General features: G+C 39.5%; 1 protein-coding gene and 1 long non-coding RNA gene across 2 annotated transcripts in view; both read left to right on the top strand.

The window, feature by feature from the left end:
- mctp2b (multiple C2 domains, transmembrane 2b) overlaps nt 1-17883 on the top strand; it is a gene marked incomplete in the record, with an annotated part of 56354 nt that extends 38471 nt beyond the window's left edge. Inside the window, 12 exon segments of the mRNA XM_036211361.1 lie at nt 1089-1182; nt 1252-1354; nt 1462-1564; nt 1745-1846; nt 1935-2009; nt 4046-4165; nt 8287-8400; nt 12782-12823; nt 14912-15021; nt 15098-15207; nt 16974-17071; nt 17442-17883. Of these exon segments, the coding sequence (XP_036067254.1) occupies nt 1089-1182; nt 1252-1354; nt 1462-1564; nt 1745-1846; nt 1935-2009; nt 4046-4165; nt 8287-8400; nt 12782-12823; nt 14912-15021; nt 15098-15207; nt 16974-17071; nt 17442-17489 (1119 nt within the window).
- A 5080-nt stretch (nt 17884-22963) lies between these two features.
- Nucleotides 22964-25255, top strand: part of LOC118598610 — a 23498-nt gene continuing 21206 nt past the window's right edge. The window contains exon 1 of the long non-coding RNA XR_004947655.1: nt 22964-23756. This is a non-coding gene — a long non-coding RNA (uncharacterized LOC118598610). The remainder of the gene's footprint in view (nt 23757-25255) is intronic.

The following is a 25255-nucleotide window of genomic DNA, read 5'->3' as shown; positions in this document are numbered from 1 at the left end:
CTCCATGGTGGCTCTCTGGCTGAAGAAAGATAAAATGATAGTAATTTTCAAAAAATGTAGAGTTTAGCTTCTATTTTAACAACATGCTACCATACTTTGCTATTTTTTTTGTCCACTGGAGGTCTTAGGATAATTTGGAGTTTAGCTAATCTTTTAGAAAAAATCCTGATGTTTTCAGCTAATTTGTTATCTACCGAAGTTTTTTTGGGGGATAATTTAGAATTTTTTGACTTTTAGACATTTTTGACTAATTTAGTTTACTAAGAATTTTTTGGAGTTCAGCTAATAAACAACAAGCTAGCTTTTTTGGCTAATTTGGCCTCTGAGTTTTTATGCTAATTTGGAGTTTAGCTAATATTTTAGCAATATATGCTAACATTTTTGGCTAATTTGTTATCTATTGGAGTTTTAATGCTAATTTAGAGTTTAGCTTTTCTTTTAGCAACATGCTAACATTTTTGGTTGATTTAATTTACTGAGGAATTTTATGCTAATTTGGAGTTCAGCTAATAATTAAGTAACGAGCTAGATTTTTCGCTAATTTGACCTCTACTAAAGGTAAAAGGTAAATATACGGCTCCTTCTAGGTTTTGATCAGTAGAAAACGAGACCAAATGGCTCTTTTACTGTTAAAGGTTGCTGACCCCTCAGTTAACCGAAGGCTAGCTCTGAAGCTACGATCGCACCAGCATCAAAAACTTGCGTTTAAGCGACTATTTCTAATGAAACGTCTATGGAAATGCATTCAAAACTCATGTTCTTCCATCACTGCGCAAATTTGAGCTCTACTTACAAAACGTTTGAATTATTTGCACTGAAATTCAGTTTTCTCAGCTTCTAAATCTGTTGGAATTGCATTAATTGTGTAGTTTGAAGAACGTGTGTTACTTTGCTGTCGCCGGATATCTCCCTGGTGTTAAAGGGTTAAATGGGAGCATGTTCTGTTAAAAAAATCAATTAATCAATTTGAATCAATTTAAGCTCAATAGATAATTGATTCAGAGCAAATTGGAATCGAGGCTCTTGTGAATCGAATCAATTTGTTTCTGGAGATTCTAACCGATACCAGCCCTGTTCTGTCTCCTCAGAACCTGAAGCGGTCCCTGAATAACCTGCGAGATGTTGGATTCCTTCAGGTCAAAATCCTCAGAGCCAACGATCTGATCTCCGCTGATCTGAACGGTAACTCAAACATCAGGATTTTCCTTTTTCGGTCAGACGCCGGATCTTAACCGTTTGCGTTCCCCGCAGGTAAAAGCGACCCGTACTGCGTGCTGCAGCTGGGCAGCGACCGCCTGCAGACCCACACGGTCTACAAGAACCTGCACCCGGAGTGGAACACCGTCCTGACATTGTTGGTTTGCTGATGTTTCCTCCCGATTGTGTGAAAGTTTTAACGCGACGCTGTGACTGAACAGATGCTTTGTGGGGGTCTGCTGTCCTCCCCCGCTGTCCCTACAGCCCTGTCAAAGACATTCACGACGTCCTGGTGCTGACCGTCTTTGATGAGGACGGAGACAAGGCGCCAGACTTTCTAGGGAGAGTCGCCATTCCCCTGCTCTCGGTACGGCGCCGCCTTCCCAACGCGCAGCATCAGCCAATCTGTTTACACTCTGCTCCTAAATGAAAGTGAAGAGGGCGCTAACACTTCAGCGGGTTGAGGACTTGTTAAGACATAATTCGGGGTGACTGACGGTCAGGTTCATGGCCGAGTTCAGCACCTGATGCCCTCTCCGTCCCGCAGATCCGCAACAGACAGCAGATCACCTACCCGCTGAGGAAACCCGACCTGGGGAGGCTGTTGAAGGGGAGCATCACTCTGGAGATGGAGGTTATTTTTAACCCCGTAAGTAAGAGTTCAGCCTGCAGTGAAGATTCGCACAAACGCCAGGATTTCTGAGAGGCCTTTCATGCTTCTGTCCCTTTGTTTTTAGGTCAGAGCGAGTTTAAGAACGTTTGAGCCCAGAGAGCGCCTCTTCGTAGAGGATGCTCCCAAATTCTCCAAAAAGGTTTGTTCACTGGATCATTTCACAAACTAAAACGCATCACTTATTCCATTTTAAAGCTTAGTTTAGCTGTCAAAAATACACTTTAAATATTGAGGAAATATTTATCTTTTACTAAACTTATAGAGAAAATCAATTCATGTGACTTATAAACAAATAAAATACCAAAAAAACTATAAAATCTCAGAAAGGAATGACTTAAATGACACTTTTGGAGAGATATTGTATAAGTAAGGCATTTAAAAAAGATGTTTATTCATCTATCATTTATTGATTGATTTATTAATCTTCTTTATGTCAAGCTAGACTGTGGACAATACAGGAAAAAAAAAAACAATTACAGAAATAATGGAATGCATTGATTAGAGAATTAAAAAACAAAAACACACTTGCGTCACATTTGATTCATTTTATATGGTAATTATTAACTAAAGCAGAGCAGAGTTTAATTGATAGCTTGAAAAGGAAGAAGCAAACTTGTATAATCTCTCCTCTACTTAGTTACTTCATTTTACTGTTTTACATAGTTTTTGCATTCGGGTTCTGATCAGATTTTTTTTCCCCAAGTAGCAAAGTATGTAGCTTCATACTTTAAATTCATGGGTTAATTCTTTTAACTCCTTGATTTGAGTTAATTTAGTTTTTTGTTTGAGCAAAATATGCAAAATATTAAAGATAAATGTTGTCAAAGGATTGTTTTTATGGCAATTTAAAAAATACAAGTTTAGTATTAACGAAAAAGTTTAAAAAAAGCTGAAATATTATGTGATATTAATGAGAAATTGACAAAAAAAAGATTAATTGTATTTAGTTTTTTAGGAAATTACAAACTTTAATATTATTTTAAAAAGTATTTTTTTTCCAAATCTATCAAAATACAAATAATTTGTTTAATTTGAAATATTTATTATTTATTATTATTATCATTTTTTTTTGTCCAACAAAGACATATAATATATTAAAAAGTTACTGTTATAAAGGTTTAAAAATTAGCATTCTTCTAGCTTTTTGGACTATTTTGACATTTACTAAGATATCTTAGGCTATTTTGGAGTTCAACTAATATTTCAGCTACTTGCTAGCTGCTTGGGCTAGTTTAGGCCTTTTTCAGATTTTCAGGATATTTTGAAGTTCAGCTATTCTTACAGCTACATGCTAGCTGTGTTGGCTAACCTACGTTTTATATATATATAATTTTTCAGGTTAATTTGGCATTTAGCTAATATTTTTTCTGAATCAATTTCAGCTTTTTCAGCAGGCAAATTCAGCTTACAACATTCACACTAGAATTATCACAGGTAATGCTCTATATCTAGTTCATAATTATGTTAAAAAGTTGCTGTTCAAAGTTTTTAAAATGTAGTTTTAGAGTGTTGAATAAATGTTTATCCTGTTCGGCCCACGACCTAAGGTGTGTTTTGGATTTTGGCCCCTCTGCGATTGAGTTTGACACCCCAGCTCCCCTAGAGCAGGAGTAAATTAAGAAAAAAATGTGTAGCAAAAAGCACAAAAGGAATGTCTTTATTTAATAAACAGTGTTCTTTTATTCTCATCGGTGTCCAGTTTTTGTTATTGTCCCCCTTAGACCCGAGCCAGGTTTACCCATAGGGGACATAGCAACCAGTATTTCAAAATCGGGGACTAGTATCTATGAAATATCACCAATAAAAAGAGGTAAAATGATGAAAATTATGTTTTCTAAGTTGACTTTCTAAGAAGAGGTCAGAGTTGGACTGGATTAGAGCTCAGATCAGAAGATTCAGGCAAACGTCCAAATTCCTTCTCGCCGTTGTGCTGCACCGCTTTGATTTACAGTGTGCAAGACAGGGTGCGAGACAGGGAGCCTGACTGTCTGCGCGTCCCACAAAGACTCATTGTTGTCAGACAATACGACGGCGAAACTGCCTTTCGCACCGAGGACGCTACTCAGGTCCGTTTTCATGCCAGAATTATGTTTTTTTTTTAGTTTAGAGACTCGATGCCTAAACAGTGTAATTGCTTCAAACGATGTTTTGAAACAATAATTTTGTGTCTTTCAGGCTCTGTCCAGAAACGTGAATCGGGTGAAAGCCGTGGTCAGAGCCGTCATGTCCACCCTCCAGTACATCAAAAGCTGCTTCCAGTGGGAGAGTGTGCAGAGGAGCCTGCTGGCCTTCCTGGTGACGTGTTTTAACTGCTTATCAACACACTTTCTGCATCCCGCCCCCCTCCAGCTCCCGCCGCAGCCTGGCCAACCCTTCCCTGAACTCTCCCAGAGAGCATCTTAATCCGTGCAGCAGAAACTCTTTGTTGGAGCGGCCGCTCGCTCTCCCTGCTGCACGTCTCCTGGATGCAGACTTGAGCCTCAGCTGGAGAGAGTAGAGTCCCAGCGGAGTCTATTTTTGTTTTACTTCTCTGACAGCTCATTAACCCCGTCCGCACCGCGCTGGGTTAGCTTTGGACCCGCCGATTTAAAGACCGCTTCAATTAGGGAAGTGTTCCCAGATAAGGCCGACTCTCTGTCCTGCAGGTGTTCAGTGTGCAGGTAAAGATGGAGAGAAGCTGCCTTTCACATCATCTCCTTCACAGATCTGACTCGATTAGAAAAAAAAAAAAGCACGCGGCAAGTTGTTCATTAAATATTCAGGCAATCAGGGTCATGGAGAGTTCCTTTGGTTCTGCAGCTCTCGTCCTGTAGATGGCGGTAAAGTGTTGCTCGAGCATTTAGTTTTAGATTGTAGGATTACATCTGCATGGAGTATGATGAGTTCAGGGGTCGCCGTGCGCTTTAATCAGCGATTGTCTGTGTGTTTGTGTCGTTTACGGCTGTTTGAGACGGAGATGTTTTACCTGTCAGCTCAGATGAAGGGGGAAATCACGGGAGCCGGAACGAGAGCGCGATCCCGGACGCACGTCCTCCCACTGCTGCTTGACAGACAGCACCATCTGTACTCGTGTTTTAACACTAATGCTCGCTAAGCCTCGGCGAGAAGAAATGGAGGGCTGCTGGAAACCGCCGCGCGGGCCTCATGAACCGAGGCTTCACTCTGGATGACAAGACGAAGTGACAAACCACCTGCACCATCTGCCGGCTGTCACACAGAGTGGAGGCAGTGCGAGCTGCGCCGCAGACCGCCGAGAAGCTCCAAACCCCGACCAGCCTGTTTTATTTACAGATACAAAGTTTTTCATCAGAAATCGTTTAATGGTATTAGTCCTACGCTGTTCTTATTGCTCCGGAGTCTCCAGGTCAGCCTCACGGCGGTAAAACCTAAAATACATGAAACTTTAAGCCCAGATAATCAAATATTCAGGGTTCTGTCTGAATTCCTCACATCACAGACAATGTTTTATTTACCACTCAGTCAAATTTCGGTATTAAAGCGACGAAGCGGTTTCAAAGATCTCAGACGAGCTGAAACGAAATCCTTCAACTTTTTCTCCTGAATCAAACTTTAGTTACCGTTTAGTATTCAAAAAAGCAAATGATATTCCCCAGATTATTCCTGAACCAGTTTACAGAAAACAAAACAAAATTCACAATAATCCACAGAGGTCTTTGGATTTGAAGCAAACATGAATCATTCATGACAAACTCAGAAAAATGATTTCTATATTAACATTTTTGTTGACTTGGCAATAATGTTAAACGTTCAGTAGATTGTTTAGCTCGGGTTAAAACACATGCAGACTGCTAAAATATTTTTACAACAAACTGATGAACTTTTAAAGCTTCATTTGTGTCAACAATTCAGCACAAAACTGAACATCAATCAGTGAATGTTATTAGTTTTTCAAAGTATCCAGAGAAAACAGGCGTGAGAGACTCACAGGTTTGCGTGACAGACTCACAGGTGTGCCTGAGAGACTCACAGGTGTGCGTGACAGACTCACAGGTGTGCCCGAGAGACTCACAGGTGTGCGTGAGAGACTCACAGGTGTGCCTGAGAGACTCACAGGTGTGCGTGACAGACTCACAGGTGTGCGTGAGAGACTCACAGGTGTGCGTGAGAGACTCACAGGTGTGTGTGAGAGACTCACAGGTGTGCGTGAGAGACTCACAGGTGTGCCTGAGAGACTCACAGGTGTGCGTGACAGACTCACAGGTGTGCGTGAGAGACTCACAGGTGTGCGTGACAGGCTCACAGGTATGCCTGAGAGACTCACAGGTGTTCATAAGAGGCTGACAAGGTGGGCATGAGACACTCACAGGTGTGCTTGAGAGACTTGCAGGTGTGCGTGACAGGCTCACAGCCGTGCGTGAGAGACTTGCAGGTGTGCCTGAGAGGCTCACAGGTTTGATTGATACTCACAGGTGTGCGTGACTCTCACAGATGTTTGTGACAGGTGTGTGTGTGTGTTACAGGTGACACCCAGGTGTGCATGAGAGACTCGCAAGTGTGATTGATACTCACAGATGTTTGTGTTGCGTTGTTACATACACGTGTGTGCACACCTGTGTTACTCACTGGTGTTTGTTATTCATGGATGTGTATTACAAGCATGTCAGTTACAGGTGTGTTTTACAGGTGTGTCTGTAACTGACATGTGTCTGTAACTCACATGTTTGTGTTTCTCACAGATGTGTGTTACAGAAATTTTTGTTACCCAGTGGTTTGTGTTACTCACAAGGTGTCTGTGTCTCTCCTAGGGTGTGTATATGTGTGTTACTCATAGTTGTCAGTGGCGTCATTTAGATGCTAAATTACTAAAGTGTCTTAATTTTAAAGTAATAAAATATCAGATTATTAAATAAAAAATAACCAGTTCTTTATTTAATCTTTTTAGTAACATCTTATCTTGCTTAAATGTTTTAAATATACTAAAAGTCATAGGATGAAGGTTACTAGATCACATAACAAGAATACTTTTTGTTTTGAGGTTAAGTGTTTTTCTCCATTTTGCTTGACTGTGAAATGTTTTCTTGTTGGAGACTAAAAAGGTGCTTAAATTTTGTTCTAAGTTTGGAACTTTACTAATTTGACAAAAATAGAAATCTACTTAACACATGGGACTAAGTTTGTAACCAATCAGAATCTCAGGTTTTCATTTTAGTCGCAGTTCAAGTAGAGAAATTACATTTACTACGGTGGACATTGTCCAAACATCTCCAAAGTTCTCTCTTACTGGTCCCAGGGAGGTTGCTGGTGTCTCAAACTCGTCTCAATTCAGTTTGTTTAATCAGAAAATATTTATCTTAAATTAAATATTTTTAACATGTTTGAAAATCTGGTAGAAAAAGACTGAAATTCTGAGACTTCTGAGTTCCTAATGTCAGATCTCTGAGACAGTTGTAGACAAAAAATTCTAAGTTTCCTCAATTTCATTGTTTCTATTATGTGTAATAGATCTATCTATATGTATAAGTTCATTCTGAAGAAGTATAGGAGTCTATGGCTGAGAAAAGAACAGCTATTTGGCAAAGATTGAAGCTAAATGACTGTAATAGAAAATGAAATTTGTCACTAAACAGTGACAGATATTGAAAATGTTTCATTCAGACTCTGCTGGTCGTAAAGTGAGCAGATGGATTCCCAAATAACAGTCCTGACACGTCTAACGTTAGCCGGCGTTGGTCAGAACCGAGGCTCCTCCCTTCGTTTTCAGTGTGGAGGGATTTCTGTTACACGCCAACCCTCCCCCAAACATTTGTGTGAAAATCCTGCGGCGCTCTGCTAATTATTCTTCAGTAGCTGCCCCAGCATTAGGTGTCCCTTTGTTTTTGTTGTTTTTTTCCCTTAAGTCCGCTGTGATGTGGATTGTCTTCCCTTCCTCTCCGGCTGAAATGAGCTGTAATTATCACAATCTTTATGGCTGCGGTGTACAGTTGCACTAAAGCGTGACGTTCACGGAGTCCTCACTAATAAAGCATAACGCCGGCGGCGAGGAAGCGGTTTCATCTCCTCTCCCAGGCTCTGTCTTGGCTTGTGATAACACAGTCGAGAGGGTTTTTTTTTAAGCCGGTGGTGGTCGCGGTAATGGCGTCTGCGGGTGGGAGGGGTCTGATCTGATATCTTTTATGTCCTCAGAGGAGAGTGATGTGTTTCACAGATGTTCACCTCTGTTTTTATTAGCCTCCAAAGTGACCTGTAAACCCTCTTTTAGCCCCCAACTGCTGGCTGAATGTTTTGGTTAATTTGGACTCACCTGAGCCACACGGGTGAGGTCACAAACATCAGCGGCGGCGGTTTACAGCCTGCATGTGGCTGCTGTCCGGCAGAGATGTGAAACTGGTGTGGTTAATCTGCTCCGATCGTGCAGATAAGGGGCTTGTATTTCATTTCTGACGTCTCGTCTGCAGGTTTTCATGTTGACCGTCTGGTACTGGGACTCCTACATGCTGCCCCTGTCCCTGGTTCTGCTCCTCCTGTGGAACTACTTCCGGGTCCGGTCCGGAAGAGACACAGAGGATCTGGTGAGTTTTCATCCGCCCCAACTTTCTCCCTCTTCACTTTATTATATAAAAGACGATAAATCAAAAAGGACCGCCCAAACCACATTGGTGCTCACAATTAAAAAGCTGATATGTTACCATAGCAACCAGTTGGACTTCATAATACATAATAATGAAATAACACATACAAAAAGCATAGAAGACTCAGTGAATAGACCAAGAGAGCATTATGGTCTCAGCCAATTTACAGTGCTTGTCCTTTGCTAACGCGGCTTTCTTTCTCTCCGTTCCACCTCCAGTTTTTTTGTCCGGCCTCTTTCTCCCTGTAATTGGTCTGCTGCTCTGCTCTTGTTTTGACGGATCAAACAGGAAGAAAAAAAAATGTTTAGCACTTTTGAAAAGGTCACGGTGTGCGCTGGTTTTTTTTTTTTTTTTTTCACAACTGTAACTGCTGTCGCTTTTTCCCCATTGAGAGTGTTCTGAGCCCCAACAACAGCTGTAATAGTTTAATGCAGCTCCGCTCAAATGGAGATTTAATCATCTCACCATTTTACAGGAGTCGTAAAAATGTCATTATGGAAAAGCATGACTGATGCTAACAATGATTTTTGACCAAATAATGACCGTAATAAACTCTTTTCAATATTCTCTCCTCTGTATAGTTTGGTTTATTAAAACTCTGATAAAAAAAACACCTAAAGAGCAGCAAACAGGTACAAAAACAGGAAGACGTGGATGAGGTCAAATCCGGATCCTCTTACAGTGAATGAAAAACAAGATTGTAAATTTATATATATGCGCATATATATATATGTTCAATATTTCTTAACAGCTTACGTGTACTTTCAACTTTATAACTTCAAATAAAATAAATACAATGTATTTATATATAATTAAAAGTTACAAGCTTAAAATTTGTATTTAAAGTTGTATTATATATATATAGATAAAAGTTTTATCCATATGCCTCTTCAAATTTTCAATATTTTTTACAATACAATATGTACTTTTAAGTTTATAGCATTTAATTATATATATATATATTTATAGATATATATAATATCTTCAATATTTCTTACAAGTTTACAACTTGTACTTTCAAGTTTAAAACTTATAAATACCGTATATATATATATATTTTTTTTCTTCAAATCTTCAAATCTTTTTGTAAGTTTACAGCTCGTATTTTCAAGTTTAAAACTTTTAATTGCTATATACATATATAGTAATTAAAAGTTGAAAGTACACATTGTAAACTTACAAGAAATATTGAAGATTTGAAGATTTGAAGAAGAAAAATAAAAATTTCTTGAAAACTTAGGCCACAGCTGTTAAATAGAAAAGTGTTTTTATAACTGTTGCTGTTTTGCTTTTTGTATCAACAAAAGAGCTGTTTTGAGTCAAAACTAACATCTCTAACTATTAGACACACAGCCTCTCCCTCATGCAAGATTAGACTAAACTGAGAAGTCTGAATTAAACTGTGAATTATAGACTGAAAGTGTAGAGGGGGTGAAATGAAAAAAACTAAATATGTAGCTGTAGCTGTTACTAATGACTTTATAAAATTTGGTAACACATTTGGGTTTATAGGTTTTTTGTTTTGTTGTTCGTTTTCAAAAATTCTCAATAATTTTTCTTTTTTTTTTATTACAAATTTTACCAGTATTTTTGTTTTGTTTACTTTAAGTTTAAAACTGTTTCCTAATATTTATATTTTACTTTCATTTGATCCTGATTTATTTTAGAAGGGAAGTAATTAGTACACAGACTAATGTCAAACTTTACCCTCAAACGTCAAAATGAAATATTTCAGAAAAAGAAGACATTTAAATTACCTGAAAAATTTTGTAGGAGTCCAAGACGTCATATTAAACATAAAAAGTAGTTTTCCCTGCAGATTTATTTCATTTTAAAAGCAGTATTTTCTGCAGAAGCAGCAGGAAGATCGGCCGTTCTGCACAACGTCCCGAGGAATCAGCAGTGATTTGGTTTTACTGTTTAACATGTTTGAACTTGTTGCAACAGGAAAACCATTTATGTGTTTCTGGGAACATTTTAAATAAAGATTATTAGATTATTGCTCAGCAAATTGGATATTGTTAGGAGAAGATCATGAGATCTTCAGGATTTGCTGAAAACTGTTTTGTGGTATTTTCTGAAGGTCGTCGTTTATTAAATGTATCCACAAACATCCACACGTCTCACCTCTCTCGTCCCAAATCGGTTCATTTTCCATCTTAGCATCAGCGGTTCCTTACTTAGGATTTCAACCTTTTTAAGATTGGATCAGAACATGTTCAGAGAACTTCTGTCCACGACAAACTAAATATGGATTAATCCAACCAAAGGACTAAATTTACCACTAATTATTTATGAATTATTTTAAAAAAAGATGAGATACTTTGAGTGACTTTACAGCCTCAGAAATGTTGTACTTTAGTCAAGTGTTATCAAAGCACTTTATCCAACAGATTCAGACGAACATTTCTCTCTAATTTATCCTGTTTTCTTTTTGTCTGTTTATCTTTGTTTTCAAGGCTCCACCTGAAGAGCTGTGCAAAATACTTCACTTATAATACCAATAAAACAGTCAGATTCATATAAAGATATTCCGTTTTTGAAAATCAGTTATCGCATGTTTTTCACATGAAAAGTAAACATTTCTTATAAAAGTTGTAGATTGGTCTCATTGGTTGAAACCTCACTGAAATCATTGGTTTTATTGAAGAAACAAAGACCTGAATCCGTTTCTGCATCACAGAAATGCAGTTTGTTGAGCTTCACAGCTGCTGGAGGGAAAGATCTGCAGATGTGTTAAACATCAAAGATGGTCAAAGATGATCCAAGATCTCCAACAGAGGAACTTCTAACGGCGTTTAGTCATTTGAAAGGGAGTCCCTGAGGAGGTTGATGAACAAAGACGAGTTCAGGCCCTCACAGGAAGAGCAGAACAGGTGCTCCTCACCTTCACAGGGTTTGTTGGATGATCTGGTTTATCTTCTAAATAACTGCAGTTTCAACAAACATATTTGGATAAAAAAGAGACGAGGAGACTTAAATCTGTTAAATCAGCCAGTTGTCTTAGTAAATAAGGAGATGATATAAGTTGTAGAACATATTCAATATCCTAGTGTTCACTCTGATCAAAGTTTGACTTTTAAAAATTCTATTTAAAATATATTTAGAAAACTTAATTTACCAGATTATAGATAAATATAAGATCTTATTTAACCCCAAAAGTAGATATCTATTCAATGTTTTAGTCATTTTATGTGTTTTTCTTTAGCACATATCCGCAAAACTATCGTAATTCCAGAAACGTAAAAAAAAAAAAAACTAAAATTCTATTACAATTTTATGTGAATTAACACAAACCAACTTACAACAGCATTAGTCATATAAAAACACGGCGACGGATGTGAAGAACACTGTGATTTACAGCAGATACGTTCACATTTCTGCTACTAGCGCTCATCATCATCTATCAAAGGAGACGTTGGCGAGTAAGTGAGATGATAGGAAAAAAAATCACCTTAATGCAGATTTGATTCTACTTTTTATCTTATTTTTCAAAAAAAATCAAGTAAACCCAATAAATAAATACATTTTATTAATTAAAAACTATTTATTCATGTGTTTTTGAAGCAACAATTAGTTTGTTTGGGGTCTGGAATCTTGGAATCTCCCTCGCCTCTCTATTATTTTTAATATTTATTTATTTATTTATTTAGAATTATCACAGCAAGTTGACACGATAGAATTTCCTTAAATTTGGATGGTTTTAGTCTAGAAAATCTACAGAGCAACAACCTGGCAGTGCTACAAGATTGCGCCCCGGGCGACCACCCACATTGCCTATAAGAAAAACCGCCACTGACCGGATCACAACAGAAACAGTGAAAATGATTAAAAAAAACACAGTTTAAAAGTCAAAACTAACCAGACATGTACTCACATTTCAAATGATCCTTCAGAGGGTTTGTTTTCTAATGTAAATATTCCAGTTATTGCTCTATTTCTCTCTGTTTCTCATTGTTTGTTTGTATGTTTCTTTTGATTTTTTACTAATTCTGCCAAATTCATATTCTGGCTGAATACTAAATGCTAAAACATTGATTAATATGTGTTGTCCTAATTAAAATATATAAAAATGAGTCTCTTAAATATACTAATTCATTTTTGAAAAGAAAAATCTAATGAAATGGGTCATAAAAGTGGAGAAATTCACTTTTAGTCCAGAAACGCACAGCTTTTAATTTGAAAAACTCACGGTTAAAGTCGGCTAAGGTTTAGCTTCCTAACAGAATCGGAACCTGGCGTGTTTGGATGAGTAAAACAACCGGCCTGTACTAAAATGCAGTTCTGGATCTCCATGGTAACGCCGTTTTTATTCTTTCAGGAGAGCATCGACCTGGCAGACGAGGAGGACGAAGATGAGAAAGTGAGTTTGGGGTATTTTTAGCGCCTCACACCTTGACTTCTACGGAGTGATCCTGTCGGCTGCTAAGCTCCCCTTTCATTCCCGCCGGTTGTACTTTTTCAGAAAGCAAAAAGACGTTTAGGCTTAATGAAGACCTCGCCGACCTGTTTCTGCTTGTCACCGAGCTTTCACATGCTAATGGGGGGCTGGGGGGGGCTCCCGCCGCCTTTGGGAGGGCCCCAGAGCTTAACACGCCACATAACACCAACAGTATGGAACCAATGACGGCTCCTTGGCACGCTTTTCCAGGCTGCCTTTGGAAAGTTTGTGTTGAAATGCTTTTAAGAGGTGAAATATTTCCTCAGAGTGACGGCGGTTTATTGGGGGGGGCTCAGAGTGGTCCGTTTAGCTCTGATTTAGGGGGGTTCTAGTGGGAACTTGACCTCGGATCGGCCCGAGAGCTGTGCTGCGGTGATGGATATTTGACAAGTATTTGTCCTACATGTGGTTTTCCAGTCACTGTGCATCTGGAATATCCGTCCCGCCCCCGCAGCATCCCGGAGGAGCCCCCTCCTCGTAACCCTGCGCTTGTCTGCGGGCGTTTGATGTGGACATGTTCCCTCTGAAGTCTCCTCGCTGAGAGAACAGACGTTTACTTTCAAGCCCTCCTCCCCCCGGAGCTTTTTTCTTTATTGTGATCTCCAGCCCCCGCCTCCGAATTTTCCTGCACGGATCAAATCTGTGGTCCTGGGAATGTCGCATTCCACGTTACTTCCTGTTTGATTCCAGGTTTTGAAATAAAATTATCAAAGAAGAGGTCATTTTCAGAATTTAAAGCCTAAAACATATTTCTAGTACCTTGAATTTATATTCTGTGCTAAATTTGAAATATATGTTTAATTTCCTTAAAGACCCATTTTGATTAAAATGGTGTTTTTGATGTTTTTAGTGTGTTCTCATAGCATTTTTCTGGAAATATACTAAGAAAATAAGGCCTAAAATTACATTTCTGAGAATTTCTTCATCTAAATTGTTGTGAATCAGGAGCAGATGAAAAAAGTGCAGTTTGAAAAGGAGCTTATAAGTACAAAGATTACACCGAGGAGTTTAGAAGGGTCCGGCGCCGCCTGATGACCAGCGCTTGGGACAGAACCCTATCAGGGGAGGAGCTGCAGACAGGAAGCGACCAGTTCTGGAACATATTTTTATTTTTAAAGGGATAAATCTTCTATTTAGACTTTTTTACATTAATTATCAGGCATATCTGTTTAAGAAATTGGGAAAATGTGAAGTTTCACCAGATATTCTTCACAATCTAAGTTCAAAAGGGCTGATGAGAAAACTCTGATGACCCAGCATTTTAACAGCATTTGAACGCATCACTTGAATCTCTGAGACATGAAAGAGTCTCAGCACAGATTTTGTGTAAGTCAGGTTTTGTGTGTGCGTAATATGCGATTTGTGTGTAATTTTTAAGGATTTGCATGTGTGTAATTACTTTCATGGTGTTGTAATTTTAATTTGTGCATGTAAACATTTTATTTTTTTAATCTTTGAATTTTTCATTTTTGTACTTATGCACAAAATTTATTATATGAGTTACAAATCATATACAAAAATCCAAAGTTACGCACAAATCAGAAATTAAGCCAGCATAACTCGGGGTGATCCTTATTTCTCTCCATAGCTCTGCTCCACTTTGCAGACAAATAGATCCATGAACGTCTTTATTTCCTGTCTGAGCTGGAATCTGGATCAGAACTTTTTTTGTTGCACAGATAATTTTGGGTTGAGACTGTAAGCTAGCAGTAGAGATGTAAACAGATGGGTGATGGGAAGGGGGGATGGGCTTCCTCCATGCTAATGGCCCCGCCCACAGCTTAGAAATGAATTTCTAATGAACTCCTGCTACTCTGCAGAAACTACGTCCCATAAAATCTTTTTTTTTTTTTATTTTGGCTAAAAGCGTCATAATCGTAACTAAAGGACCTCTGGGAACGCGTTTACAATCCATCACGCGATGATCGTAGTGGGACTTTAAAATATGAGAAGTGGTGACAGCTGTTGGAGTGCCGTGACAGCCAAACAGCTGCTTCGTTTGTCCCGCAGGAGTCTGAGAAGAAAGGGCTGATCGACAAAATCTACATGATCCAGGACACCATCCTGATGCTGCAGAACCTGCTGGACGAGATCGCCTCCTTCGGAGAGAGGATCAAGAAGTGAGGCGGGGTTCATTCTGCAGATTCATCCCGAAGAACGATTTCAGTCGATTAAAGTGAATGTGTTGACCTCCAGCACGTTTAACTGGTCGGTGCCGTTCCTGTCGGGCCTGGCGCTGCTCATCTTCACCATGGGGACGGTGCTCCTCTTCTTCATTCCTCTGCGCTACATCATCTTGATTTGGGGTGAGTTTCATCTTCTGAAGTTTGCACTGGAATTATTTTTATTCTTCATACTTTTGAAGAAGTATTTGCAGTTATATATATTTTATAGAGTTGTCAAATTATTGCATTAATCGCGATTAATTAATTACATTTTATTTAAATGCATTAATCTCATTTTTGTGTTAATGCACACCTGGAAGAGCATTATCTCACTCATACCACAGTCAATTAAGTAAAGCATAAATATTAAGTCAATTGTTAGAACATCAATCCTAATATATTAAGTCCAAATCGTTTTCCACAAAAAGCGGACTATTTAAAATGCGATGTGTCACGTTGTCATGGTAACGGCTGCAGCGCTCCTTCCTTTCGGAGTATAACGGTCGTAATGAGAAGATAAGCATCATTTCAGTGGGAAAGTTCACCTCTTAGCGTGTATTGTCCAGATGATGAAGCAAAAGTTTATTAAAAGAAATTCTAAATAGTTAAATTTCTCTGCAGTGTTTTATTTCTTCTCCATTTCTTTTTCTGCTTCATCCCAGTCTTTAAAATGATCAAATTCACTATAAAGTTAAAGGAAACTAATAATAATAACTAAAATCACTCTCATGTCTGTACTACTGTCTAGTTGTTGTGATAAACTGTGGAATGAGGTACATCAACATTTGAATTATGGCATTAATAATAAGTTCATCTTCAATATTTTTTACTCAGAAAAATGTCCCTTCTGTCTTTTGTTGTGGTGATTTAGAGCACCCTGGAACTGATGTTTTTTTGTGTTGTATTTTGATCTTTCCACTACACCAGTCACAAATTGAAATAAATTACCTTAAAATAAGGCTTTTATTAGGTAAAGAAAATTATTGCGATTAAAAAATAGATGAATTAATTACGTATCACAATTAATTGCACCAAAAAATTTATTGCATGACAGTACTAATTTTTTTTTTGTTTTTGTTAGACCTAAAAAGATTCTAGTTTGAAAAACACAAACAGATGATCACAGTTATGACTGAATAACGTTTTTGAAAACACATTCTCAGACAACATGTTTGTGGTGTTGTAGCGAGTATTTCATGTACATTTAGAGATTTTCTGTCAGGATTTTCCAACATTAACGTCTGTTTAGGGCCACAAAACATCCCAAAAAAAAGGTCTAAACTGATTAAACTGCTCCAAAATCTTCATATTGCTTCTTTTAATCCACCTAGAACCGATCTTGCTGCTGGTGGATCATTGTTCTGCTGTTCATGAACCACAAAAGGAGACAGAATTAAACCCTCACTATCACACTACTACCACCGTGTTTGACAGTTGGTGTGAGGAGGTTTTTTAAAGTGCTGGTTATTTTTTTTTAAATGTCACAGATTCCAGAGCGTTGGTCCAGATATTTTTATAAGTTCTTTATATTCAGCATTTTTGGTCCAAAACTCCAACTGTTGAGTTCTGAACTTTGGTTTCAGCGGAGTTGCTCTTCCTCCATCCACGTTTTGGACGAGTTCTTGAATTATTCTTTCAGAACTGGGAAGGTTCCCTGCTCCTCCAGGTTTCTGAACATTGATCTGTTCATGTATAAATGGTTCTCTCTTAAAGCTGCAGGAACATCTTTATAATTCCTCCTGAATGATAAATATGCAAAAAAAAAAAGTATTTTCCGTCTTCATAAGTGAAAGTAAAAGCGCCGTTGCGGCGTTTCTTGGACAGCGTGAGTGTTTGTTGATGCAGAAACAAAGAGCTGCTCTGCGACAGCGCCCGTAATGATGTGTTGGTTTGGATCTTTGTTTTAGGTATCCATAAATTCACCAAGAAACTGCGGAACCCGTACAGCATCGACAACAATGAGGTGGTTGATTTCCTGTCGCGGGCGCCCTCAGATGTGCAGAAGGTAAGCCGGGCGAGATCAGCCACTCAGGAAGCCCCAAATCCCCGAGAACCGCCGGCTTCGCTGCTCGCCACGACAACTGGCAGGCATTCTTCAGGCCCGTCTGTATAATTAGCCGTGTCTGTATAATTACGCAGGCCGGTATAATTTCAGTTTTCGGTTGTGATGCTGGAGGTTCCCAGGCTTAACTCGTCCTGACACGGATCGTGTGTCTTCACTGCAGGAGGAAAAACATCATTAGGTCAAAAATAAAATAGTCGTTTTATTTTTTATTAATATTTCCCCTCTGGTTGATCCTGAACTCTGGAGGACTTCCTCGCTCTGAATTCATTAGCAGGCCTGCAGGCGCCACTAAACCTGCTTTCTCCTGCAGGTTCAGTTCAACGAGCTGAAGATCATCAAGAAGAAGAAGCTCCTGTAGCAGCAGAGGGACCAGCTCGCCTTACTCCGCTGTGCATCTGCAAGTTCATGCTTAAAAACGACCGGGTTATCCATCAGATCTGCTGATTTATGTTCTTGGAACATTTCTACACTTTTTAGTCCAGAAATGGATTCTTATGCAACAAAAAATGATCTTTTTTTTCTAAAAATGAATGTAAATTTCAACGTTTTCTTTTAGTTTGATGTTTAAAAACAGAATATTTATCATTTTGATCGATATCTAGAGTCGGATCACTTTTAGAGCTTTTGTGAATGATGTTTTTATTTTCATGTCGAATGTGAAGGGATTATCCGTGAGACTTGTATCTGATTTCTCTCTGTAAACATGTTATTTATTATGAAAAAACGCTTCATAAAAGGTGCTTCATCCTTCATTTCCAGCAGCATTAAATGTGTGCAGAGTGTGGGCGTCTAACGGCACAGTGGTAGAACCCCCCCCTCGCCGCCGCCGCCCCCCTCGCCGCCGCCGCCCCCCTCAGCTCTTCATTAGGCTTTCATGAAACGAAGCGAGGCGGTGGGAGACCTCCCCGGGACCCTCCTGCCGTGTTGATGGCCCTTGGGCGTCGCCACGAGCAGGAGGACCTCGGCGACCTCCTCTCAGCTTCTGTGACAAGATGCCAGCTATGAGAACCCCCCCCACCAACACCACCTCCCCATTACAGAGCAGCAGCTCCACAAATGAAACAAACAAGAAAAATCCAGGGAAGTGTTTGAAACTTCTCTAAAGGCTTCAGTTTGTGAGGAAAAAAAAACAAAAAAAAAGAGTTTGGATGTTATTTCCACAAACGTCCCTAAAAGTAATTTATTTTATGGCTTTAAAGATGATTTATGGTGAAATAAACTCAGAACAGGAACATAACAATTTGTCCCGGAGTCTGGAGGCTGGAGGTGGAGAAGATGACCCGCGAGTCTCCCGGTCCACTCATAATGTTGACTTAAGCATTCAATATTAATAACCTGCTGTCACGGACACGGCAAGGACGTCTCAATCTGCCACTTATCGGCCCGCATGAATATGGATGGAGGCGAGGAGCTTCACATTACCAAGTGAAATCGTGTGGGGACTAATGCTGGGAGGAGCCGCCGATCCGCCTCTGGAAGTTCACGAGCGCCGGATATCGTCAACTCCGTGATGCGGAGATCCGTCGGTGAATACGCAGGCTTCTGGAAAGTTCACCTCACTTTTAGTCCAGTTAGTTTTAGTAGTTTGGTGGTCAAACCATCAGTACATTCATCAGGCTTCTGGAAAGTTCCTTTTTAGACCGTTTGGTTTGTTTTAAAAGTTTTATGGATAAGACAACGGTCACAAATCCCACAATGCCAACACGTGGCGACCTTTAAATGAACGTTTTTCAGGAAATTCGGCAGGTGGCTCCGAAGGTTTTGAAAATAGTTCAAATAAAACGGCAGCCAGGTGATTTTTCTCTAAAAATTTTATATCACATGGTGGCAGTCCATTGGCAGGCGGGTGGCAGTCCATTGGCAGGCGGGTGGCAGTCCATTGGCAGGCGGATGGCAGTCCATTGGCAGGCAGGTGGCAGGAAAGCAGTAGCGCCATAATTGACTGATCTGAGGGTCTTCAAGGTCCCTAAAGTCATTTGACGATCGTCCAATTCAGTCTGCCACCCCCCTGCCTCTGTGCTGCCGCCCCACTACCACCATCAGATTGTTACATACCGTAGTACAGCAGTAGTGTGGGCACTCAAACTGATGACATATACTGGGCCCCAGCGATAACCAGACATCAATCTGGTGATCTTGGCTATTCTGGGTCCAAATCATAGACATATATTAATTCACTGGACAAAGCAAGGTGTCGCTGTCACCCATAGAAAATGTCTTACCTTCGGCTCTCGCGAAATCAGGCCAAATCCGTCACTGAGGCTTCCTTTAGAATAAAAAGGCTAAGAAGGAGGTAGCTGACCAAGAAAGGTTATTCTGACAAAAAAAACTGTCTCGATAGAAGTCTTTGGGATTTTGACCTTCTTGGAACCATTGGGTACTTCCTGTTTGGAACAGGAGGGGGGAGGGGCTGACATGTCCAGTGGATTTACAGTCAATGGTCCAAATGTTTCACAAAACTCATCATGGTGTTGATAGCACCACTGTGACTCTGAGACCTGCATTTGGTCAAATTATGGTTGGTGCTGAGAAGAATACGAAGAAGACAGAACATTTTGCTTTCTTGGGAGTCATGAGGTTTAAAAATGTGTAAATCAGATGTGTAGAATGACCCACTTTTATATACCGTACCTCCTGCTGGGGGTGCTTGATAACTGATGTCCACCATCCTGAGACATTTACACATCATCCAATCAGAGCTGCTGCCGGCCATGACATCATCCCTGCATGATGGCCGCCGTCTACATTGAGGACCACGCCAACAATTTTCGGATAGTGATGTGAAATCTTGAAGATTCTGCTGATGCCTCCTCATCACACGGTGACGTCTGTATTTGCGACCGTAGATAAAGAACGTCAGTTTTCTAGAGTTCCTCTCTGTTCTTCTGCTTCTTCTTTTCATTCGCTTTAGACTTAATTAGTTTCTTAAATGTACAGAATCTGTTTCTGCAGAAAGTTTTTGCTTTTTTTTTCCAAAGGGGCTTTTCTCTTCCCATTCGCTCCTTTACGTCCTCAGGTAATGCTCTGTTGATCACTTCTGACGGCCATTACGTCAGTGAACTTCCTGGAAAGGTTTTTCCTCTGTAGGCTTTTGTGAAGATGAAGTTCAGATTATTTGGATTTGTTGAAAAATCTGGAAGGAAATGATCTGGTTGGATGTTTCTCCTGTGTTCAAAAGCACTTTTTTTAGTAAACTAACCTAAATTTCTGATTTTACAGCCATTAAAGCAAACTACTTTTTAAGAAATCATTTGAGCTGGGACAGTTTTTCTTGCAGCTGACGTAGTTTGATGGTTCAAGGGAAGCTAGGAGAAGTTTAGCAGTTTTCCGTGGTATTTCTCTTCCCTGGTTTTGTTGGAGCATAAGAGGCGTTCTGAATTGTTCCAGAAGATGAATCATAAAAAAACACAAACCAAGAAATGCAAAAAGATCTGCAAGACTTCTCTGCAAAAGTTGGAAGAAGCCAAACTAGACTAACGGTATTTGTCTGTCTTAGTTTAGTTTGATTGGTTTCACAGACCTGTGACCACATTTAACTAGTTATTTACAATTTAGTGATCATAACCCAGTTAATTTTCCAGAAGTTGAGTAAATTCCTGCTAAATTCAGTCCTCATGAGTTTGTATGGATTCCATGCTTTTGATTATTTTCTGCACCTCCGATTTCATCAAATAGACTAGTCTTTCTACAGCTTTTGTGGTCTTTAGCATCTTTGAAATATAAAACCACAAACTTTGAGATAATCTGCAGAAAACTATATTTATGTCCACATTTCAATTATTCTGATGCTAAAGATTGACAAAATGTTCCAATTTGGACATTAAAAAGTCATTTTTTGACTGGACGGCTGCAGTCTGACATAATCAGAATTCAGTGAAAATCATTAAAATGTATCTTTTGTTTTTCAAAATCAGAACAGATTTTTGTTCAATGTAAACCAAAACTAAAGATTTCTAATGTGTCTGACGCCCAGAACGTCCAGTTACCTTGACGATTCTCTAAAGGTAGATGTTTTTGGATGTTGGGAGTTTGACCTTGTGACTTTGAGTTTTACAAACATATTTGATCCAAATTAAGGAGCAAAGGTTGGGCATGAAAAACGTGCGTTGGTGTCATGACGATTATTGGTGGATTCCTCAAGGACACTAATGTCACTAGTGATCCTGACCCTTCAGTTCCTTTAGGATTTGTATGTCTGAGCGACAGTTTAAAACAGAAAATCATGTGCATTTCTGCTGACATGGATGGAGACTAATCCTAACATGGACCAGGACAAACAAACTGGATTTGAACCGACTGGAAATACAGTTTGGTTTGATTTTAGATCTCGGGACAAAACCAAAGAGTCAAAATCTCACAAAACAAGTAAACAAGAATTAGTGGCAGATCCATTTATATTTGATTAAATTTCACCTCACTGTTGTTTCTCCACTTCAAAATAATGCAAATGGGAAATGATTTGAACATTCTGCTGCACTGTGTGGTCACGTCTTTGCAAAATTCAGTGTTTCCACTTGATTGATTTTATGTTGTAACAAAGTAAACCTGTGTCTCAATTCAAATGGTATTTTCCAACATCAATTATCCATTTATCTCTTTTTTTTAATAGTACAAGTCAATTCAGTTCAATTCTGCCTCAGACAGATCAATCTGGTTGAATCGAGAAATCGATTGATGAATTAATTGTTACACTCCCACTGCAGATGATAGACCTGAAACAAAATATTTTAATACAAAAGCACAATACAATCAGAAAGGCATTGCATAAAAAGGTAACATCATTTGGTTCTGTTTCACACTGAAGTGAATCGCACCAGAGTTCATCTTTGATGCTGGGATATACTGTGATATTTTATTTTCTGATAATTATATCAGTTTGAAAAGCTGACGAGGTGATATTTAATTCATTATCTGTGAGCGTCTTACTTTTGTTTTGCACCTAAACCCCACACCGCTTGATGGCTGCACACTTTGAGCGGCGCTACACCGCACCAGAACAACAAGACCGTGAGAACCAGCTCCTGTTAAACGTTCAGTCTCATTGGTTCAGTCAACCTCATGGTTTTCCTTGATATAAGACATGTACTACTTAGGGTGACTTAGTTTTTTCTACATCATACCCTTTTAAATAAAGAGGTAAAACTGTGCAGTCTTGCGAAATGAATCATATTATAAGACGTGTATCGCGATACGTATCGTATCGCCAGATTCTTGCGATTCAATCTAGTTCGAACGTCCTTCTCAGGTGGATCCAGGTTCTCTTGATTGATCATCAGAGTTCAGGTGAGTTTTTATGGCCGACTGCCATATTTGAGGGAACAGATTTGCTAATTTGCAATAATTAATCGCCATTTAATCTGCTTAATTTAGTATCACTTGTAATGGAAATAAACACAACAGAATATTATTTTTATGGAGTAATTGGATATAAATTCAGGCATGAAGGGGTTAAACCAGGATAAACCCCAGAATACAAACATCCACTGACCTCTCATTGAGTCGTCACATATTTTTAGCATTTCCTGTTCATGAACTTAATAAAGAAAATCCAAATATGACTTAAAGACAAACAGATTTACTCTGTGAATCCATGAAAAGCTGAATTTTTAGAGCAATTTTCTGCAACACAGAAACAGAATTTTGTAAATAAAAGCCTTAAAGGTGATCTGGATGAATGTGGATTCATGAACATGCATCAAATTTCTGTGTTTGCTGCAGACGAGAGAACAGGTGAAGTGATGGAGTCGAGGAAATGTCAAAACTGATGAATCAACGGTTCTGACGTCCATCACTTTAAAACTCAGTTTGTCAGAAACCTTTGACTTTTCTGCTTCTGTGACTCATAATGAGCTTCATTTTCATGTTGACCCCTCCCCCCCCTGCTCCTAACGATCATCTACGCTGTTCTGGGTCCAGAACCCAGACCTGGGGGAGGAACCGACCCGTCCCGGAGCAGACCGACATCAAAGCCCTTCATCCATGAGAGCCCGAGGCGACGACAGACGATGGCTCAGAGCGACAGGAAATGCAAACAAATATTTATGAGGAGAACCGGATCATTTCAGACGACCCGTGAGCGCGACGGGAGGCGGATCAGGGAGACCACCAATGGTTTCACACTACAGTTGCAGCGTGATAAGAAGACGGTTTTACTTGGTGTGGTTACTGTGTTTGGGAATCTGTAGAGTGAAGGTCGATGACTGGATGGAAGCAGAAGGTCCATGGATGTTCTGTCAGCTCTGACCTTATGGTCCAGCAGCTGCAGGCAGAACCTGGAACTCACGGTTCCTCCACATGTTCCAACAAGCCCAACTGTGAAGGATGAAGGTTGTTGATCCCAAATCGGAGCTACCAAGGTCCAAGCCCAAACTAACAAAACAAAACCCCGCAATCTAAGAGGGTAAAAGAGACCAAAGCAACACCACAAAAACTAAAAACCCAGCCTGCTGCTCTGCTCCCTTCCTGGACCGGTGTGGCCTCGTCTGTCTTAACTCGACAGCTGGTGCCAATTAAGGGACATTGGTCTCACCTGCCAGGTGAGCCAAAGGTCTGGATGGAGAAAGAGATGTAGGAAACACTGAGGAAGATGGATCCGGTTCTCTGGTTCTGCTGTATCTGTAACTCGGTAAGACCGGATCATTGGGATGTTTGTCTTTAGTTTTGTCGAACCATGTAATCAGATTACATGTTAGCTGTCTTCAAACTAAATTATATCACTAAAGGAAAGCATCTTTAGCATAAAATGTAGCGACTGGCACACAGCAGCATGATGAGCTTCATCCAGCTGATGACTGCCTTTCTGCCGCCTGTGCCAGTCCCCAGCCCGGGTAAAATACAGTTTTATCAGGATGTTCTCACTGGTGCGATGGATGAAGACGATCCGTGCTCGTCTCCGGTGGTCACTGCCTCACCTGTGGAGGATTTGGAGCTGAAAACTTGAGAGATCGTGGCTTTACCGCTTTACCGTTAGAGGTTGGGAAGGCCTTAGAGATGACATTTTAGTGTCTTTTTTTTTTTTTTTTTTTTTTATAAGAGCCTTTCCAATACAGATGAGACCATTGACTGACTCCTCCCCCCTGGTGTTCCAAACAGGAAGTACCCGCTGGCTCCAAGAAGCCAAAGTCCCATAGACTTCTATAGATAAGCAGCTATTAGTCAGAATAACCATTCTTGTTCTGATACATTTTCTTGATAATCCTCATTTTTTTCATTATATTTTTTTCTTTTTAGAAAGCTATTCAAGTTATAAACTGACCAATGAGATCCCGCTGTTAAAAGTAGATGGTACCACATGCAGCGTTTGAAACATTTGACAGATTTCCTGTAGCTGCCGAGTGATTCTGGGTGTGGACTTCCAACAAGATCACTCCTGATTGGTGAGAGTGGTTTCCAGAAACGCAAACTCAGCCCGACTTCAACCGATCACTGCTTACTGATGATGCCTGTTTCCAACTTGGCGGCATCTGTATCGCAAAAAAATAGTAAATACCGTATATTATTACAAAGCGCTTTTCCACCGTCCGTGAAGCCCAAAGCGCTTTAGAGTCACTCACTGATATCGGCTCCGCTGCCGAACACTGGAGCCAACTGGAGGCAAGAAAATGCAGTGACTGAACTTTATTTGGTTGGAGCAGGAAGTAAATCGTTTTTATGGGTGACATCACACTCACTCGGTCCAGTTCTTATATACACTCTATGGGTGAAGCCAAGAGTTTCACAAGAAGAATCTGATGGAATCTTGAAGTCAATCTAGAAAAAAAAGGATTTGCAAAAGAGAACATTTTCAAAAGAGAGATAGTTTTCCATTATTATTATTTTTTTAAACAGAAGATTATCTTAATATTACTGATAGATTATGTCTGACTTCCTTCACTGTTGGTGCATCATAGTGTTCGGGATTTTTTTAGTGTTTGAATCTAGAATTCCAAAATTAAAGGCCTGGAAAATGTCCAGAAGTCTCTACAGAATCCAGTGGGCATCGATCCTATAGACCACAATGCATTGCGTTTAAACAATTAGTCATTTAAAAAGTTTGTATCATCAGAACCCAATGGATTCATAAATTTTCCTCATTTAATAGATTTTACTTCAACAAATTGATGACAACATTTTTGACGTCTATAA

The sequence above is a fragment of the Oryzias melastigma genome, linkage group LG3 (genome assembly GCF_002922805.2).
Source record: "Oryzias melastigma strain HK-1 linkage group LG3, ASM292280v2, whole genome shotgun sequence".
NCBI lineage: Eukaryota > Metazoa > Chordata > Actinopteri > Beloniformes > Adrianichthyidae > Oryzias > Oryzias melastigma.
This window is presented reverse-complemented; position numbering and strand designations above follow the sequence as displayed.